General features: G+C 34.6%; 1 protein-coding gene across 1 annotated transcript in view; it reads left to right on the plus strand.

The window, feature by feature from the left end:
- AIMP1 (aminoacyl tRNA synthetase complex interacting multifunctional protein 1) overlaps positions 1–10,230 on the plus strand; it is a 40,541-nt gene extending 30,311 nt beyond the window's left edge. The window contains exon 7 of the mRNA XM_060012857.1: positions 9,205–10,230. Within this exon, the coding sequence (XP_059868840.1) occupies positions 9,205–9,371 (167 nt within the window). The 3' untranslated portion in view covers positions 9,372–10,230. The remainder of the gene's footprint in view (positions 1–9,204) is intronic.
- Positions 10,231–18,827: the final 8,597 nt, after the last annotated feature.

Below are 18,827 nucleotides of genomic sequence, written 5' to 3' on the forward strand. Positions count from 1 at the left end.
AATAGAGAACCAGTTAATGTGCTACAAAATCATTTAAGCTGTAGATTATCTCAGAATGCAACACAGAAAGATGAAGAGATGAAGAGGGAGGGGGAAATGCATAATTCTCCAAGTCGGTCTAGTAATATACTTGCATATGCTTTTACTAGACTTGAGGATTTAGAGGAAAACTCTAAGTAGAAATTCATATTTATTTTAATAATCTAAGAGGAAAGTTCATTTCATATTGCTACTTTTCTGTAGTAAAATGCTCCTGAGATGGATGAAACTTCATAATGCATGAGAACATTTCTTCAAATAGGTCTTTGAAGCAGTAAAGAAAGGATGCTTGGCAGATGTAGAATAAATATTTCTTTCATAAAAGTTGAAGACCTCATAAGAGGAAAAACAGAAATTAAAAGACTGTATTTACAGAGGATGTTCATTTGCCTAGAGTAAGGAAAAGCAGAAGTAAATTAGGATAACAAGTAGAATTAGGTTTAAAAGTCAAAATTTATTTGGAGATGTATTTATGAAAACAAATGAGTTTTAATGGAATAGCAAGGCTGATAGGATTATTAGGCCTGTTTTTTTAATCCTATGTTAACTGTGTTTGATGATAATATTAAGACACGAAGAATTTTAACATTGGAATGATAAGATTTTTAAAAATGGATGAAAGCATGGGTAATTCCCATGAAACTCAGCTCCCAACTCCTAATAAAAAGTATACTAATCTAAAAAACATGGGGTTGTTTAACAAGTATGTGTGACTTTGAATCCATGTGTATGTCTTGAACCTTGGTAGATTGAAGATCATGATGGTCTGTGCTCTGAGAACTTTTTTTGGTAAAGCAGGTTTTGGGAAAATCCCAGTCTCAGTCATTTCTCAAAGCAGCATAATAGCTTTTGGTTCTAGGAGCACACGATCACCACTCTACTTACCAGGGTATCAGAACACTTCGTCAAACCTCATGCTTTTGGGTAGGCCGTCATGTGTATACCTGACAAACCTGAAATTCTATTTCACCAAATTGGAATGGAATGAAAATAGAAGCAAACTTTTTCTTTTAAGATTCAGCACACATTGAAGAAAAAAAACAAAAATCTTGGTTTACCCTTTCAGATTAAAATTTGCCTTCCTTTTTATTTAAATATTTAAGATGAATACATTTTAAGTTTTATTTTTTGATATAAATTGTAGAGTCAGATGTTTAGAACTGGAAGAAATCATCTACTTTAACCCACTATTTTACAAATTTGGAAACTGAGACCCAATAATACTTAAGTTACTTGCTTAAGGTTATACAGAGTTTGTAGAAGGATCGAACACTAGATGTGCCTGAATCTCTAATACTGTCAGCATTTTTGTTGATTGTTGCTTGCTGTGAATTCATATGGGCTATTTCATTAGAAAAGGCTTATAGTTCTTTTATTTCTATGAGAGCTTTCATTCCCTTATCTTATAGAATTAACAGATAAATATTTCAGCACTTGAATCAGTTTAGAGTTAACAGATGTTTCAGCACTTGAATCAGTTATTATCTGGATGTTACTGTTAACGTATATTGAAATTTTTTTTTTTTAAGTTACTCAGTGATTTAGCATTAGAGATGCTAATAGCCCAGTGTGGATTTCTTGCTTTTACTATATTTTTGAATCTTCCAATCTGTTTGGCTGTTTGTGTGTTTATGTTTACATCATTCCAAAGTCTGATATTTCTTTCATATTCATAGTTTCTCCTTGTGCCTTACCACATGAATATGTAGCTAACATATAAAAAAATTTGTAAAGTGAAAGGGAAAAACCTAACGTTAAAGTAGCCTATGAGGTTGTTTGAATTATTCTCTTATAACTTATAAAATGCTTAACCAAGCTGAACAGCATCGAATAATTGATAAACTTGGGGACATGAGGTCTGTTAGTACTTATCCTACTTATGCTTCCACATAGCTTACTGCTTCTGTAGCAGTAAATCTAAAAGGAAATAACAGTTAATACTATGTATGCAACAGAGCATTAGTCTTATTTTTTGTTTGTTTGTTTTCCTTTTCCCAGAGAGAGCCATGATTTATCAGTACTGTATTTTTCAGCATATGTTCTACATTTTAAAGCTTAAGGTGTCTGCTGGTACATTTTGATGTTCACTTGATGTGCTCAGTGTCTAGAGATTTACCTTTTATGTTATGTATATTAAGTGTGGTATAGAAATTGCAACTGGGGCTCAAACCTTTGAATTGCTATTTGGCTTTGAATAACTATTTTCTCCAACTACAAAACCATCACTTCCATAGAGTTTAGAAGATGCCAAATAATATTTTTATAACAATGGCTAAAAACTCTCCCCGCTACTTTTTAAAATCTTAAATGTGTGAAGCCATAAATTTTAGTATTTAAATATGGTAACTGGTCCCTAAAGCATCAAGCAACTGAAAACAATATTACGAGATAAAGGCATTGATATCTTTTTTTTTTTTTAAGAATGCACTGGTTTTGGTCTAATAATAAATGAGAATTTGCATTCAGACTTCTAACTTCTAAGATCATGCTTATTTCTGTTGATATTGAGTCTTATTAGTAAATATGAGTTTATGGTTAATCTCAAAGCATGTATGATATGTGAAGGTCTTTAGCTTATGGACCCACTTATTCTTTAAAAATAAATTGGGTTTTTTTTGGTATTGAGTGATTTGAGTTTTTTATATATTTTGGATATCAGCCCCTTATCAGTAAGTTTGCAAACATCTCTCATTCAGTTGGTTGCCTTTTTGTTTTGTTGATGGTTTACTTTGCTGTGCAAAAACTTTTTAGTTTGATGTAGTCCCATTTGTTTGTCTTTGCTTTTGTTGCCCTTGCCTGAGGACAGACATTCAAAAAACTATTGCTAAGACTGACCTCAAAGAGTTTACTGCCTGTGTTTTCTTCTAGGTGTTTTATGGTTTCAGGACTTACATTTAAGTCTTTAATCCATTTTGAGTTTATTATTGTATATAGTGTAAGAAAGTGGTCAAGTTTGATTCTTTTACATGTAGCTGTCCAGTTTTCCCAACACCATTTATAGAAGAGACTGTCTCTTCCCCATTGTATATTCTTGCCTCTTTTGTTATAGATTAATTGATGCTATGAGTGTCAGTTTATTTCTGGGCTCTCAATTCTTTTCTATTCATCTACGTGTCTGTTTTTGTGGCAGTACCATCCTGTTTTGATTACTACAGCTTTGTAATGTAGTTTCAAGTTCGGTGTATTTTCAGGTGTGACCCCTCCTTGTTCTTTCTCAAAATAGCTTTGGCTATTCGAGGTCTTTTGTGTTTCCATACACATTTTAGGATTATTTGTTCTACTTCTATGAAAAATGCTGCAGGTATTTTGACAGAGATTGCATTGAATCCATAGATTGCTTAGGGTAGTATGGACCTTTTAGCAACATTGATTCTTCCAATCCGTGAGCACAGTATAACTTTCCATTTATTTGTGTCATCTTCAGTTTCTTTCCTCAGTGACAAAGAGTTTTCAGAGTCAGGTGTTTCTACTCCTTGGTTAAATTTAGTCCTAGATATTTTATTCTTTTTGATGCAGTTGTAAATGGGGCAAGGATGTAGAGAAAAGGGAACCTTTCTACACTGTTGGTGGGAATGTAAATTGTTGCAGCCACTATGGAAAACAGTATGGAGGTTCCTCAAAAAACTAAAGGTGGAATTACCATATGGTCCAGAAATTTCACTTCTGGTTATTTATCTGAAAAAAATAAAAACACTAACTTGGAAAACACCGCTGTGTTCATTGTAGCAGTATTTACAATAGCCAAGATATGGAAGCAGCCCGAGTGTCCATCGATAAATAAATGGATAAAGAAGATGTGGTGTCTGTGTGTGGTGTGAGTGTGTGCGCACGTGCGCGTATGCCCACACACACATACACAATGGAATATTACTCAACCATTAAAAAGAATGAAATCTTTGTGGACTTTTAGGGTATTATGCTTATTAGTGAAATAAGTCAGAGAAAGACAAATACCATATGATTTCAATTATATGTGGAATCTGAAACCACAGCAAACAAAACAAAACAGAGATTCATAGATACAGAGAACAAACTGATAGCTGCTAGAGGGGAGGAGGGTGGGGGGACGGATGAAATAGGTGAAGGAGATTAAGAGGTACAAACTTCCGGCTATAAAATAAGTAAGTCATGGGGATGTAATGTATACATAGGGAGTACAGTCAATAATATTGTAACAACTTTGTATGGTGACGGACAGTAAATGATCTTATTGCAGTGGTCATTTCATAATGTATAAAAATATGTAATCACTGTGTTGTACACCTGAAACTAATATACTTTTTTTAAATTAAAAAAAAATCCTGTCTATATTTGATTCTCTTCCTTAAAACCTATTTCAATCAGGCTTCTCTCTCCACTGTTCCACCAGAATTGCTCTGGTCAAGATCACCAATTTACTCCCTGTAGCTAAATCCATGGCTAGTTAGTTCTCAGTCCTTTTCTTAATTAACTTCAACTTGGCTTCTGACACCACACTTGCATGGTGGTCCTCATGCTTCATTGGCTGCTCTGCTTATCTCCTTTGCTGATTTCTTCCTCACCTCCCTGACCTCTTAATTGGAGTACCTTCAGACCTTGATCCTTGACCTCTTTCTTCTCTTTTTCCATGCTTGGCCTCTTTTTCTTTCCATGTTCATTCCTTTGGCTATTTTATTCAGTCACTTGTCCAGCTATCTACGAGATTTCTTCACTAACATGTCCCAGGGGAGAAGAATGTATATACCAGTCTTCTCCCTAGATTTCCCTTTTCCATACATCTTCTTCAGAAAATCCTAGTGGCTGTACCTTCTGAACATATCTAGAGTGATTCTCATCATCTCTACCTCTACCACTTTGGTCCTGACACCAACATCTCTTATCCGGGTAACCGCAAAAGTTTTCTAACTGATCACTTTGCTTTTGCCCTTGCCCTTCTTCCATCTGTTTTCAGTTATAGCCTACAGAGTGATGTAGGTCAGATATGTTAGTCCTCTGCAAAAAACTATTAAAAAGCTTTCCATTTGACCCAGAATACAGATACAGGTCCTTACAATGGCCTCTCATTACTTCATTAACCTCATGTACTTCAGCTCCTCCTCAATCACCCTAGTTGAGCCACTGGCTCTTTCTCCAGGTAGCTACACGGCTTGGTCCCTCATCTTATTCATATCTTTCAAATGTCTCCTTACTTGTTTTATTTTTCTCCATAACACTTATCATCAGATATACTGTACATTATATTATCTGCCCACATGGAAATGTAAGCATCATGAAATCAAGATTTTTGTTGTTGTTATTATTCACTACTATATTCCTAGCATCCAGAAAAATGTCAGGCATAGAGTAGGAGGTCAGTAAGTTGGTTAATGAGTAAATAGAAAGAAACATACTAGTAAAACATGTTTTAAAGAACTCCCAAAACTTTCCAGTATTTGAAGAACAGACCTGAGGATCCATCTTCATTATTTCCAAGATCATTCCTATCAAATCAACAAACCACTTTTCTCTGTTGATTAGCTCTGTAAAATTAATTGACCCCTATTTGCAAAGTTATACTTTAGTCTTTGCATCACAAAAGGTGATAGTTACAATTATTATAGTTCAAAAACTCAATTAATGAAACAAAATAATTAAGTTGGTGCTAAGCTTTTCATGGTCCTGACAGATATCCCGGAAGCTGATGATTCTGGAATTTATGTTTATAGCTTTTTGTAGTTTTTAAATGCTGGGATGGTAGTCACAGCTTTTTACATCTGTACAGACTCCTTTCTGAACTAGTTCATGTTGCCTATGTGTTTTGTTTAGATTGAGTTATCTTAAAGTAATCTCTGAATGATTAGTTCTCTTACAATACGTGTAACCATTTCCACATGGTGATTATTGGCATGTGTTTAGCAATTACAGAGACTCTACAGTTTTCAGCTTTAAGAACTTTTATTGATCTCATCACTTTGTTTGGATAGCCATGCCAAAAAAAGAAAGGGGGGGGGGAATTAGGAAAATAAGATTTAGAAGAAGGATATAACACAGAGGAATGATGAAAGGCTTCTCTGGAAATAGAGTTCATTTTTTAAAATTGTTTAAGATATTAGGTATGCTTTTTTGTGGGAGGTGATTTAAACTTTCCTTTTAAACTTGCTTTATACCTTACCAAATAGTGTATTATTGAGAAACATGAATAAACTACAAGGTTAACACTCCATCCAAGACTTTTCAGCTCTGATTTATATTCAGTGATCATAATTTGGCAAGTTTTAATTACAGTCTCAAAATTTTAGTTGTCTGAATCATTATTTCGTTTACTGACTCGTTAAAGTCTTACAGCCACATTTGGAATGTTCAGGTATTGAGCCTGATGTGTTAAAAATAACAATCAAGAGTTGAAGGTTCTTCTCATAGTTTCTAGTTCATTTTTAGTTAAAATCTTTATCCCTTGAAAATTATTACAGTCTTATGTAAGAAGTTTAAAACCTTCAGATCTTGTTCTGCAAGTGCTGGGTGACCTAGGAACCTTTCTGAGCCTCAGCTTTTTCATCTGTCAGAAAGTCTTTTTTTTTTTTTTTTGCGATACGCGGGCCTCTGTTGTGGCCTCTCCCATTGCGGAGCACAGGCTCCGGACGCGCAGGCTCAGCGACCATGGCTCACGGGCCTAGCCGCTCTGCAGCATGTGGGATCTTCCCGGACCGGGGCACGAACCTGTGTCCCCGCATCGGCAGGCAGACTCTCAACCACCGCGCCACCAGGGAAGCCCAAGAAAAGCTTTTTAATGGGATGTATTTCTTGTGAGTTTTATGAGGTTTATCTTTTGAAACACTTAGCTACCTGCCTGGTGTTTTAAGCTCTTAGCTATTACTTTTGTGCCTCTATTTCCTCATCTGTAAAGCGGGGGTAATTAATAGTATTTATTTAGTATACTGAGAGGATTAAATGAGTAAATATATGTAAAGCACATAGTGCAGTGACTGGCACATAGTGAGCACTATGTAAGTGTAGTGTTATGTATTATAATGATGATTATTTTCTATACGTATCAGTGACTTCCTAGATCTGACAAGCTTAAGTTTGTGCTGCACCACAGCTTGTTGTACTTGGGGCTTATGTCTGCATTCAGCAAAAATTTACCCACACAATCTATGGTCTTGATAAGAAGCTTTTACACAAACCTGAGACAATCTGCTTCTTGAATTCATTATCAGTTTGGGAATATCTTTTTTGGGGTTCAAGGTGAGGGGATCCAGAGTTAGTACTCAGGCCCCCCTGAACAGTGTGTCTGGTCTCAGCTTTTACAGAATTCTGGAATGCCCACTTCCCCACATGATCTGTGTATAAACAAAGTACGATTATGCTCTTAGACTAACCAATGGTTTGGTGAAAAATAAACCAGAAATTTTATAGATACTTTATATATTGGAATTTTTTCTATTCTGTTTATTAGTTTCTCTGTTGTCCAATCAAATAATCAGATGCTCTTAAAGGAGTAAGAAAAATCCTTATCTTTTATACTAGACAGTCTCTTCACTTTTAGTTTCACTGCCTGTTCTTCTACTGTAGATACATTATTCAATTAGCTATTCTGTCATCTCTGAAAAGCTACATATCAGAGGACAGTTTTCTATATTTTTGCCAGTTTCAGGGAGCTAATTAGTTGCTGAAGACCTAATAAAAAGATCTAGAAAGTTATATTTCTATTATTACTTAGTTATACTTAAGCAGTATTTTTGTTGTTTCCTCCAGGGAAATCATTTTCCGTTTGAAACTAACACTTAAGGGATTTGTTACTTCTCTTCATTGTTTCTTAAACTGATTCTTCATTTCAAAAGTTATTGAACATCTTCAGCTACTAAAATCATGTTACATTCAACTTTACTCTCTTCTTCCTCATCATCCATTAAATAGAGGGATCGCTTGGTATATTGGTAGTTTTTAAGCCTAGACCAGATACCTTCTACAATGTGTTTGTCTCTTCTTGATTGTGAACTTTATAGTGTGAGTTACGGTAAAGAGAGGGGATAGGATATTATCCACGTATAAAAGTGTTGTTTGTTTCTTTTCAGAGGATAATTTATTAGGAGGCAAGGTGCTGTACTAACAGAGTAAGGGTTTTGGTGTCAAATCTCACTCTTCTTGTTGCTTGTGTGACTTTGAGCAGCTTATCTTCTCTGAGCCCCAGTTTCTTTATATTTAAAACTAGAGTCAGTGTGTTTCTGTGAATTGCATGCAGCAACATATATTCCTGGTGGTTAGAAAATGCTAGTCCTGTCTCCTTCTTCTTCCTTTCTCTTTCCATCTCACCAAGTGGAATGGGCAGCAGATGAAACCCAGAGTAGTTATTATATTTAGCTAGATAACCCCAACATTTAAGCCATTCTCCAGTATTGTAAGAAATCTTTAAGTACTATAGCAGCGATCTAGTCATTTATTTTTTATGTTGAAACAAATAGTAAAGCATAAGCTGCTTCTGCCATGTGTAAAATTATAACACATCAAATTATGCTCTCATCTGTTCAAAATCTTTCTTTATATGTAATGATAAAATGAATATCTTGTATTTTCATTCTAATCATTTGTATTTTCATTCTAATCATTTCATTCTAATCTAATTAGAATGAATCATTCCAATTCATTGAGCTATATTACCTGGAAAACTGTTTATTGTAAGAGTAAAAAATAATATCTTTAACATTTGTAAGGAAATGATAAAATATTTTACCAATCAAGAATATAAATTGCCGACATCGTAAAAATAAAATAAGTGTTAAAAGTAAACGTTTGGGGGCTTCCCTGGTGGCACAGTGGTTGAGAATCTGCCTGCTAATGCAAGGGACACGGGTTCGAGCCCTGGTCTAGGAGGATCCCACATGCCGCGGAGCAACTAGGCCCGTGAGCCACAACTACTGAGCCTGCGCGTCTGGAGCCTGTGCTCCGCAACAAGAGAGGCCGCGATAGTGAGAGGCCCGCGCACCGCAATGAAGAGTGGCCCCCACTTGCCACAACTAGAGAAAGCCCTCGCACAGAAACGAAGACCCAACACAGCAAAAATAAATAAATAAAATTTTTTAAAAAAGTAAACGTTTAAATCCTGATCCGATCTAAAGATCAGAAATTGTATCCAAGACAATTCACTAGAAATCTCTATGGACAGTTTATTAATATGTTAGCTATGTATTTTTTTTCCTCCCCCAACAGGAGAGCCTGACAAGGAGCTGAATCCTAAGAAGAAGATTTGGGAGCAGATCCAGCCTGATCTTTACACTAATGATGAGTGTGTGGCTACATACAAAGGAGCTCCCTTTGAGGTGAAAGGGAAGGGAGTCTGTAGGGCTCAAACTATGGCCAACAGTGGAATAAAATAAAATAAAACACTTCAGTTACTGAAATACATTAGAGAAAACTTAACAATAAAAAGAAATATATTTGTCACTTGTACCTAAAATATAACTGGCTCGTTTTTGTGTTATTTCTCTTCTAGACTTGAGTAGTCTTTTACCTGGCATATATTGTTTTCAGTTAATTAGAGAAACACTACATTTTTACCTATGGTTTTTGATCCTTTATGATACAGGGAGGAATTTGCCTGTGTTTCATGATGATTTATTTTTTAGTGAGGATGTTGGCTAGCACATTGCTTTTTCTTTATACATTTAGGTAACTTGAACTAGATTAACATTTAGTTTCTTTGTAGGCACATGTTGCATGCAATTTGAAACCCTTGTATTTTTAGTATCTGTATTATAAACGCCCTCTCCTCTTTAAAAAGAAAAGTTAGAATTTTTGTCAGGCTTATTAACTAATCTATATTGTAATGGTATTGAAAATGACCAACTGTTGATTCTAGAGAGCCGAACAATGTGAAAGCTAGGAGACATGGCATTTGAAAATTATTGCTGTTGCTTGCCAAAGTAACCCCGACTTACATACTTAAGGTGACTTTTTTAAAAGACTGAAACTTCCAACTCTGTAGTGAACTTATTCTTTCCAATTTAACAAAATAATTAGTAATAAATTTTGACTAATTCTAAAGAATAAACACATTGCAAAGTGTTACCAATGTAGTTCCCAATAAATTGACTGTAAACACAGTCCACTTTTTTATTCCAGGTGACTTCAAAGATTCTTTGGATACCTAATAAAAGATTATTTATAGCTTTTATCTTTAGAAGAGCATTTAAGATTGATATCTTTTATTTTTTCATGTACTATCATACTGTCAATATATTAAAAGAAATTGTAGCCAAAAATTTAACATACATATGTATAAAGTTGTCAAATGCGTATTTTCACTCATCTTACAGATATTGTAGGAACAATGAAAATTAACTTAGGCACTATGAGCTTCAGATTCACCAGCCTTGAGACGATGACTGAGATACCAAAAAAGAAATGCATCTATGGAGGTAGGAATATCTATTCTAAAAGAAAAATGACACATACCAATATTCTAGCACTGTTGCTGTTTATAGCCTACAATAAGAAGGAGAGGCAAAACAAAAAATTTTAAAACAACCCTACATGCTAAGTTATAAAAAGTATCATTTATTTAAGTCCGTGGAGTTCTCTGGTAGGCCAAGATGTGGTATCATCATAGAAATTTTATCTGCTTTATGAAAAACTGAATATTAACAGAGCATCATTAATATCTATCTGTTGATAACTAAACACAAATGACTTTCCAAAGTTTTGTACTTGAGATATGTTATTCTTTCGGGAATAAAGACTTTTTGTGAGTCTGTATTTTCTGATTTTGCCCAATTATATTACATTTCTATAAATAATTCTAATATAATTTAAAGAATGTTTCAACTATTTAGATAGTTGAACTATTTATTCCCAGTTTTTCAAGTTACATAAAAGCATTACTCAATCAAGTTATCCACTTAGCCCCATTCAGTCGTTATTTTTACAGAAAACTTAATTCTGTTTTACTTGTATTGCTGGGTTGAGAGAACTGTTACAGAATCAACAAAAAATGATGACATTGTTAGTGAACTGGACATAATCCTGACTTCTGACTGGTATTCAGCCCGTTAAGAATTTCAACAGTAGGAGATGGTGTTAGGTCACAGACTAAACAGCTAGTGCCTCTTGACATCTATTTATGTATTGCGAAGTAAACCAGAAAAAAAAGCTGACCTTCCCCCAAGATAATTTCTTGTGCAGTGTTGACCCACTATCTTATAGTGACTATTGGTAGTACTAACTTTTCTTATATATAGAAATTCCATGTGTATTATTCTTATGAGATGAATCATTTTCAAGACATGTTAATTTTAATATATAATTGGAAATTTTTTTTGCCTTCTATGAAGAACATGAAGTATTCTACGAGTACAAGAATATTAAGTGCCCACCAAACAGATAATTTGTTGTTGCTTTTTAAAAAATACGTAAATTCTCATTTGCACTATTTACAAAATATTCAGAGTAACTCACTGAAGTTTAATGAGCACGTCAGCAAGACGGAGGGTGTGTATAGGGCCTCAGAGAATGTTAGTTTAATGAGGTTCCAAAATCTGGGTCTTTGCAGGTCCAAAAACCTGCATTTGTACATGACTATTGTAGATGCTAAGTAGTCTGTAGAGCTTAGTAGTATTGGTTTTGAATCCAGGTTACCTAGTTTTGATTCCATCTATACAACTTAAATGCCTGTGTGATCTTGGGCAACTGTTTAGCCTCCATATACTTTACTTTCCTCATCTGTAAGATGGATATAATAATAGTACTTACCTCATTGAGTTGTGAGGGTATATATTATGTTACACATAATAGAGGTATACAATGTTAATATCAGTTTATGATAAGAATGTTCCTTTCCTGAAACTAGTGATCCTATCTCTCTGTCCCCTTTCATGGTATCACATTTCCTGACAAGTTGAATTTTTGTTCAGAAGATTACTTGGTATATATGAAATGAACTGAGTTTCTTAAGGAATATTTCACACAGACCCTGTCTTTCAACAGACCTGACCCGCTATACCAGATGTAGTATCTCTCCCCTCGCTAGAGATGTTTTTTACTGAAACTTTCTCTTCCCTCCCTGCACTCCCACTGAAATCCATGTTTTAGATATTTAGATGCTAGTCAGTCCTGTTCATTGATGCCCTTTCACTGGTTTAATATTATTGATAAAGTTTCAAATAGTATTGCAATTTTCTTAGACTAGAAAGACAATACTTCTAACTATTGTGTGTTAATGTAACAAATAAAAGCAATTGTATTTTTAAGTTCTTGGCAGGTGGAGGATCACCTCACTATTGCCTATGACAAGGACATTAAAGGGGCATGAGTATACTTACTCAATTTTCTAGGAAAATTATATGTTGTACCTTTAAAAATATAAAAATATCAGACACAGACCTACTAGAGAATGGACATGAGGCTATGGGGAGGGGGAAGGGTAAGCTGTGACAAAGTGAGAGAGTGGCATGGACATATATACAGTACCACACGTAAAATAGATAGCTATTGGGAAGCAGCCGCATAGCATAGGGAGATCAGCTCGGTGCTTTATGACCACCTAGAGGGGTGGGATAGGGAGGGTGGGAGGGAGGGAGACACGAGGGAAGAGATATGGGAACATACGTATATGTGTAACTGCTTCACTTTGTTATAAAGCAGAAACTAACACACCATTGTAAAGCAATTATACTCCAATAAAGATGTTAAAAAATATATATATATAAAAATATCAAAGAGTACAGTGTTAGCTTTGTACTTTGGCTACATAAATTGTGACACAGTCCTGGTTCTAAGTGCTGTGCAATGGTGTGTAGACTAAAACTTTATCGCCAAGATACAAAATAAAATCTAGTGAAGCAAATTAATGTAACACACCTAAAAATAATGTTGCAAATTGCTGTCTTGTGGAGAGCTTTGCCTTCCAAGTGAGGGGGATATATTAATAATATCTGTCTCATGTCATGGATTTTATTGTAGAATTATTAGTAAGATATTTAATGCTTTATAGCTAGCTAAGTAGTTTCAACACATCTTGTCAATTTAACTCCCTAGAGGTAAGCCAGCTATTTTACCCCAAAGAATCAACAGGAAATTTACATAAATGCTGGTGCTAAGGTATAACTAGCTGAAACCTAGATTTTACTAATATTCTGCTTTTCTCTGTTACAGTATGCTTTCTCAGATAGTCATGTGGTTTCTTTTATTTGAATGAGAAGTTTAACTTCTCTTTTGTCTAAACTGTAGGGAAAGATAATAAGTTAAAAAAACCTAAACTTCAGTAGTTCATGTAGGAGATTAAGGCAGCTCCTTTAGTGGAGTATTTAAGCGATTTTAAAGGGAGAGGAGGTCATTAAACCCTCCTTTGGAGTGGTTACAAAGAGAATTTATCAAGTTTTTTTCTTTTTGCTGAGGAAATTCTTAGGAAGAATCACTTGGCAAAACTAGGCTGCCGCTGCTGGCAGCTGTTGCCTTTCTAAAGAACCATGTATGTGCCTTGATTCTTTGAGTACACTCTTGTCGAGGGCACTGATCCTGTAATGACAGTCTATCCCAGAAGTCTACTTATGAAGGATGTCACTAAGTTCTAGATAGGTAAATAGATGGATAGATAGGTAGAAAAAGTTTGTGTTTAAACCAGGAACACCTCTATAGTTGTACACATTTGCAGTGCTTTTTCGGTGACAACCCAAAGTTTTACAATAATAATGAAAAGAAAGATAGTTGCTAATGGCTAATATACCTCTGTACAAAACTGGATCTTCTTCAGATACCAACTTTTTGGAATGGAAAAGAATTAGTAATTTATATATACATTGTTGCTCATCGTACTTCTATGGTTACGGTTCTGACTTTGGATGAGTTTTGGCAGAGATAATTCATAGGAGTATAACTGTAAAAAAAATTAGAGAAAGGACCCAGAACAATGAAATAATTGTTAGTTTGAAAGTGAGCCATCTGGAATTTCAGAGTATGAATTAATTATTGTATATTATATTTTTTCACCCTTATGTATTCCCTTGTTTGATTTTTTCCCTTCCCCTTCGTTACTCCCACCCCCTTCCTAACATACCCTATTCCCAGTTCTCTGGATTTTTGAGTAAAATATGCGTGTAAGTGTTATTTTATGTCTTCATCAGCATCATTTCCTATCTGGCAGGCTATTGTCCTTAGCAACAGCAGCAGAAACAAACCTGGGGCTCGATAATTGCAAGAAAAAAGAATAATCCTTTTAAATGAAAAGGCTAACTACTCTTCTTGACTATCCTATTGCTACATAATGCATATAGAATTGTTCAAATAGCAGTTATTAATGTCTGCTCATTTCTTCAGTGGCATTCACGTGACGAGCATTCACATCAAGGCTGCTCTGACAAAGTTTTACATTTGTTTTTGTAAATGGCCTCGTTAGAATATCATACATCCCAGTAGAGAAATGCTTTCAATGTATGCATCCACTTAACTAAGATATTTGGCTGATACTTGTTAATTTAAAACCCCACTCAGCTTTTCACACCTGGGGAATTTGGAAAGAACAGTGCAGGAGTCATCCAAAATCAACACCACAGTTTGATTTCTCTTTGAAAAAGATTAATGAAAAATGTAAATTGAAAGTCACTTTTAATAAGTTTAGCAAAAGAGAATGATTTTGGTAGAAATAACTTTTTCCATAACTTTCAGTTTTCATGTGAAAGGATAACATTTTCTCTTAAAGCATATGAATTGACAATAAAAACTTCTGATGCTTGTGAAAAGAAACTTATTTTTTAAATGAAGTTTGAGTGAGAATATGGGAAATAGCAATGCCACTTAAAAATAGCCTTTTGTAAAAGAATTGTGATATGCTTGAAAATCAGTAGAAGAGAAGACCTAAGCAAATTCTTACTTAAAAAGGCAGAGTGTAGATAAACATAACTACAAAAAGAAAGTCTGAAATTGCTGATTGAGGTAATGTTATCTAGATGAACCAACCTAGTAAGGGTCAGAACTAGTTAGTATTAGAGATGAATTACTAATTTCCCAGGATAGTATGTACTAATGAGGCTCCAACCCCAGCTGCACAAAAGTATCATGTATACGGTCTTCCAATCATCTAAAATGTTCAAAGTGTTTTCAAATACAAAGTTTAGTAGAGATTTTTGTCTTCCAGGTGAGAATAGCATACAGAAGGGCACCTGGAGGGATGTGAGGAAAGAGTGCAAATTATAGGGTCTAATAGGAAAGGTGGCAGGATGCCAAAGATGAACTTTCTGGACATCATTTATTTTACCTAGAGCTAATTCTGATCACATGGTTGTTTTGTTGCAAGTTGTAATTATCTCTAGTAATGGTGAGTTTATTCAATTTGATATACATGTGATGTCATTGAGAAAAAGCTGAACAACCAGCTTCAGGTAGATATTCGCTTCAGTGCCTCGCTATTCTTATGGTTTAACTACCCCATTACCAACTAACAAATTATTTCCCTACATCCACTATGCTGATTATTATGAGGAGCTAGAATTGCTATTGCATAGTGGTTCATGGAAGACCACGTCTGGAATTAATGCCTCTGGGGTATTACACTAGAATGCAGAGTGTATTAGGAAAACGCACTAACTAGAAAGATGGGGGAAGATAAGAGAAAAGAAAACAATGGTGAGGAATGGACCTTCTAATATTTGTATATTAAGTAAAAGAGATAATGATAAACTACCAGGAATGCTCAATGTAAATGATAAGAAGGGACTTTTGAAACATAAGGGTCGATCTGTAAGGGGAAATAATTAAGTCTCTTAGCAAAATCTAGTAATAAGGAGAAAGGAAAAACATTCCCAAGACTTCTTCCATAGGGAAGATGGGGTAAGGAGAAAAGGATAGGGAGGAAATTAAAGTGTTCTAAAGGTCTTATTTAAATAGTTGAGGGGGTAATGCAATGGGGAAAGAGTTCTACTTTGTTATCAAACAATGGTAGAGAAGTATGTACTTCATTCTGAGGGACAAGGAAATAATTCTTAATGGGTATTAGAGTAGAATGTCCAAATTATCAAGAAGAAAAACTGAATAGCAGCTTTATCAAATTGGCAAAACTAAGGAAAAGAAAAATGTAAGAAATACAGTAGTATAAAAAATAATAAACATAAGATGGAGAAACATCCTGTATGCTTGCATGGGAGGATTTTAATATTACAAAATGTCCTTTGTCATAAATTCAAAAGAATTTTCTTTTGAAATTAGACAAAATTAGATCTGAAATAATGTATATAAATGAATGACTAGGAGTAGCCAGAAAATATGTTGAGAAAGGAAGACCAAGGGAAGCTTCCCGTTCTAGATATCAAGGAAGGATATAGAACCATTCAAATTAAATCATTATGGTATTGATAGTGATATAAATCAAATAGATAATGGAAAAGAATTAAGAATCCATAATAGATCCAGAAATAAAGAAGATATATATTTATATACCTATCTACCTATCTCAGTAGGAAAGTTATTAATTATTTAATAAATAGAATAGATATAATTGGTTGCCCATCTAAAAAGAAATGAAACTAAATCCCAATTTTGTACATAAAAATATATAACTGTAAGGAAATTCACATTTATTTTGGCAAAAGTTACCATAACCAAAACTGAAGGACAAATAACAGAATTGAAAACAATTTGCAACCTGAAAGGCAGAGAACTAATATTTGTAATGTATGTAGAGCTCTTCAGATTTAGCAAGCAGGAAGTGTTAAAGAAAAAATACTCAGTGACACTTGTTAAAGATGATAAGGCAGACTTTATTCAGGACCATTAGGATAGGTAGAGGGACCACTCAAATGGGAATTTACTGTGAGGGAGAAGGATTGGGTTCAACTCTGAATACAGCATGGGCAAGTGAGAATTTATAGCCAAGGAGCAGGGTGGGGATCATTGGATGGAAAATTACCAAGAGGGAACTACAAGGAAGGGTCAGAGGGAGTCTGGGTAAACCCGCCTACAGGATCTTTGCTGGAGAGAGGCCAGGGTGGTTAGACAAGGAACCTGATCAGATATTGAAGGTAAAGGGTTCTGGTAAACTGACTTAGCAGGGTTCTTGCCAAAACTAAATTAAGCACAGATGGGCCTAGGAGAAGGTTCAGGAGCCTGACTAAAGTTTTTGACAAGCAAAGAAACTTTGTGTGAAGTGATCCAATAGTAAATGACAAAAAAAGATAAATAATGTGAAGAGGCAGTTCATAGAAGAGTAAATCTAAATGACCAATATGCTTATAAAAATGCTCCAGTTAGGGAGTAGTCTGGGAAATGCAAATTAAGGTAAACAGTAAGTAAGGTACGGTTTTACATTTAGCAGACTGGTGTTAGCAATAGGTGTGTAAGATGATAACACTGATGACAAGAATATAGGAAAAGGGTTCTCAAACATTGTTGTTGAAAATTAAGTTTGTTGCAACATGTATGAAAAGAAATTGAGTAAGATATATTAAAATTAAAGTGTATATATACTTCAACCGAGAAATCCCACTCTTGGAAATATAACTTAACAGAAAAAAAATCAATATTATATTAAAAAATATGTACAAGAATAGTTGTTGGCAGAAAACTGGAATGCATATCAATAGAGGAATAGTTACATAAATTGTTACTGAAAAAAGCAAAATATAAGATGACTAAAAAGTCAAATATGTAATATGATCACATTCAGAGATTTATGTAAAATATATGTATGTACAAATTTAAAAATAAATAATTCAGGGAAAAACATCACAGAAGTCTTCCTCTTTGAAACTAGAAGTACCTTTGCTCTGTTAATCATTAAAACTAGGCCAGCCTCAGAGATCTTGAATCCTTAATGATTCTGCACAACATATCTTTACTTTAGCTAACTAGTATTTGTGTTCTGTAAAGCGTTAGCTGACATCTCATGAATGAAGAACTCAGAACATGAATTTTCCACTCTTCACTAGTTACTGCAGTTTCAACTTCTCAACTTCAACTTTCTGTCACCAAGCCACTAACCCCTGGGGAAGGGTCAATTTTTACTTAACTTCCAAAACTCAGCCCAATTGTTGAGGCTCCCACTTTACAATCCTGGACCCACAATGATAATTGGGGACCATGCAGAGAAATAGAGATGTTGTTTCAAGCTGGAATTTGTATTATGCTTTCCCTTAGAAATACTTTATAAATTTGTACTAGAAGTTCAGGTAATATAAAACATTAGGTACACTTTTGAGGATTAGTCTGGGAGAACAACCACGAGCTGTAATCCCGTTTTTAATGGAAAATAAAGTATAATGCACACTAAAAAAGCAATTTACAAATTAACTTTATGAAAACAAGCTGTTTGTAAATTGGGGACTACCTTAGGAAAGAATCTTATAAATGATAATGCTCATATGCAGATGTTAAACCTGAGGGTGATCTGATACTGACTTGTGGATGGACTTGGCTGTTACGATTGACTAGAATTATTTTCCTTTGATCCTCACTGCTGCCTTTGAGATTATCCTGGATCTCTCTACTAATCCAAATTGACCGACCTTCCAAGGTAGACTGGAAGCCTCTTTTTCAGTCAAAGCTTTATTCATATTTGGTTATTACAATTGTTAACAGTTATTTCTGCTGCAGGGTTCGGCTCTGAGCTTTTACCTGTATTTCCAAGCCTTAATAGGAACCAGGGGTTATATGAAAGTGGAAGCGGAAGTTAACATTTACTGAGCGTCTAATATGTGCTAAGTTGTTTTATCATTACAGTAAATATGAAGTAGGTATCTCACATGAGGAACAGGCCTTCACAAGTTTAATTTTTTAGGATCAAGTAAGCAGTGGAGCAAGTTTTGAAAATATGGATAATAATTTATTCATTTTTAACTTTTATTTAAGTA

This window comes from Delphinus delphis, chromosome 5 (assembly GCF_949987515.2).
Source record: "Delphinus delphis chromosome 5, mDelDel1.2, whole genome shotgun sequence".
Classification (NCBI taxonomy): Eukaryota; Metazoa; Chordata; class Mammalia; order Artiodactyla; family Delphinidae; genus Delphinus; species Delphinus delphis.